The 2,074-nt window shown below is 48.1% G+C and overlaps 1 protein-coding gene across 2 annotated transcripts in view; it reads right to left on the bottom strand.

Moving 5' to 3' along the window:
- The window catches only part of CABLES1 (Cdk5 and Abl enzyme substrate 1), a 129,249-nt gene extending 128,469 nt beyond the window's left edge, over nucleotides 1-780 (bottom strand). Inside the window, exon 1 of one of the 2 annotated variants that reach the window (XM_011939249.1) lies at nucleotides 675-780. Coding sequence is in view for 1 of the 2 variants with exons in the window: in XM_011939247.1 (XP_011794637.1) it covers nucleotides 695-732 (38 nt within the window). In the remaining variant the exon portion in view is untranslated. The remainder of the gene's footprint in view (nucleotides 1-674) is intronic. The other variant, XM_011939247.1, reaches the window with a different exon arrangement.
- Nucleotides 781-2,074: the final 1,294 nt, after the last annotated feature.

Raw genomic sequence — 2,074 nt, 5'->3', positions numbered from 1 at the left:
GCCGCAGAGGCAGGCGGCGGGAGACGAGGGGCCGCGGGAGGAGGAAGAGGAGAACGGGAGAGCCGAGCGGGTGGTGGGGCAGGGGATCGGCCCGGCTGCCCGGGTAGTCCAAGCTGCCTGCTGAGGGAGTTGGCGACTCCCGGGGCGCGCGGAAGCCAGGTGCGGGAGGCGAGCACGTTTCCCCCGCGCGCTCGCACTGGGAATTGGGGGAGCGAGCAGAACCCAGTGGGTTAGGTCCTGGGGCTGTGCTCCTGGGAGAGTTGTGGGTCTACAGGACAGTTATGTGGAGCGTTGCAGAGTTTTAGACTGCGAGCGAGTTACTTGGACCCCGCAAGGCCGTTGGTCCCTGAGGAGTAAATAGGTCCTTATTCATAATAACACGGGGCCCCTATGGAGACTGTCTCACCGTAAAGTTACCGCTAACAACCATTGCGGTTGGGTCTCATTCATTCCCAGGCCAAGATGCAGCCCCCGGGATAAATGCACGCCTTGGGATGCCTAAGAGCCCAGAAACACGAACATCTTCCATGTGACCAACGAATTCACGCATCCCCAATCCATGGTATTGTCACTTTTCATCTCTCTCTCAGCAAAGGCCAACGCAAATTTTTTACTTTGGCTATGAAATATGCTCCATTTTCTGTGAATACCGAGGTGGGCTAAAATGACCTTACACTCTTTTCCCCCTGGTCACCTTGCAAATTTTTGTAGATTATGATCTTTCTCCCGCATAAACTGGGACCAATGTGGACAGTTATCTGTCGTTTATTTCATAAACACACGTTTGGCACCTACCATGTCTTCTATAAATACAGGTTCCTGACGACTCTCCCAGAGCAGTAGCTCTGAATCTGGGAGGAGTTGCAGTCCCCACCCACAATGAATGCTTGTTTTGGGTGGGGGTGGGAGCGGGGGTGGGGACAGGGTGAAGGGATTCACCTGGAGGGATCTGAAAACGTGTGCGGGTTTCCCCAGCCGGTGTGGGCAACTTACCAAATGCAGTAAGGAACAATTGCCACACTGAATTAAGCTCTGTGACACCTAAAACACCTGCTACACTTTTGAGGGAGAAGCAATGTGTTTAAGATCAACGGATTAATTTAATTAAAGGTTTAAATTTAGCCTTGGAGCTAATGGGTAACTCTACATTGAAATTCCACTCCATTTCAAGCTCAGGAAAGTAAATTGAGTAATGGAGAGCAAATACACCCTGTCCAGAGAGGTGCCGCCAACCTGGAGTGCCAGAGGGTTTCAGGTTACATTTGCTCAGGACAGAGAGGGCACGTGGCCCTTTACATGAACAATTGTTGTTATATTTTATTTTGTGCTGTTTTTAGGCCTTTTGAAAACCTGGAGCCTGGAGTCTATTTACAGCAGCCTCACATCAGTGAAGTCAAAGCTCAATGGCCAGCTGTGTGAAATTTCACCAGGATTTTAATTATTTTGGCTAACTACCTTGAAACTTCCAAGCCCTTTTTTGACAATTGAGTTAATTTACATGACCACTGGCCTGGTTAGGAGGCAGTGTTAAGTGAAAGACTCCAACAGTGTTCCTGTAAAATATATTTTCCTTCATTCAAAAGTGATAAACGTTAATTTCAGAGAACATAAGATAAGCAAAGAGGAGAAAAAAAAAAGGAGGGGTATCACTAACAATCTCTTCTGTGGAAATAACGTTAAACTTAATTTTTGATATCTGTTTTGTATTTTCATATATTTTAGAGAGACATATGTATATATATTTTTTCAGCTTGTCACCCAGGCTGGAGTGCAGTGGTGTGATCATAGCTCACTGCAGACTCAACTCCTGGGCTCAAGCGATTCCCTCTGCCTCAGCCTCCCGAATAGCTAGGACTACAGGCACCCACCACCACACCAGGCTAAGTTTTAAAAAAAATTTTGGCCCGGCACAGTGGCTCAAGCCTGTAATCCCAGCACTTTGGAAGGCCTAAGCAGGCAGATCATGAGGTCAGGAGTTTGAAACCAGCCTGGCCAACATGGTGAAACCCTGTCTCTACTAAAAATACAAAACTTAGCTGGGCATAGTGGTACGTGCCTGTAACCCCAGCTACTG

The sequence above is a fragment of the Colobus angolensis genome, unplaced genomic scaffold (assembly GCF_000951035.1).
Source record: "Colobus angolensis palliatus isolate OR3802 unplaced genomic scaffold, Cang.pa_1.0 Scaffold18, whole genome shotgun sequence".
Taxonomy (NCBI): domain Eukaryota; kingdom Metazoa; phylum Chordata; class Mammalia; order Primates; family Cercopithecidae; genus Colobus; species Colobus angolensis.
The sequence above is the reverse complement of the archived record's forward strand: the minus strand, read 5'-3'. Positions and strand labels throughout refer to the sequence as shown.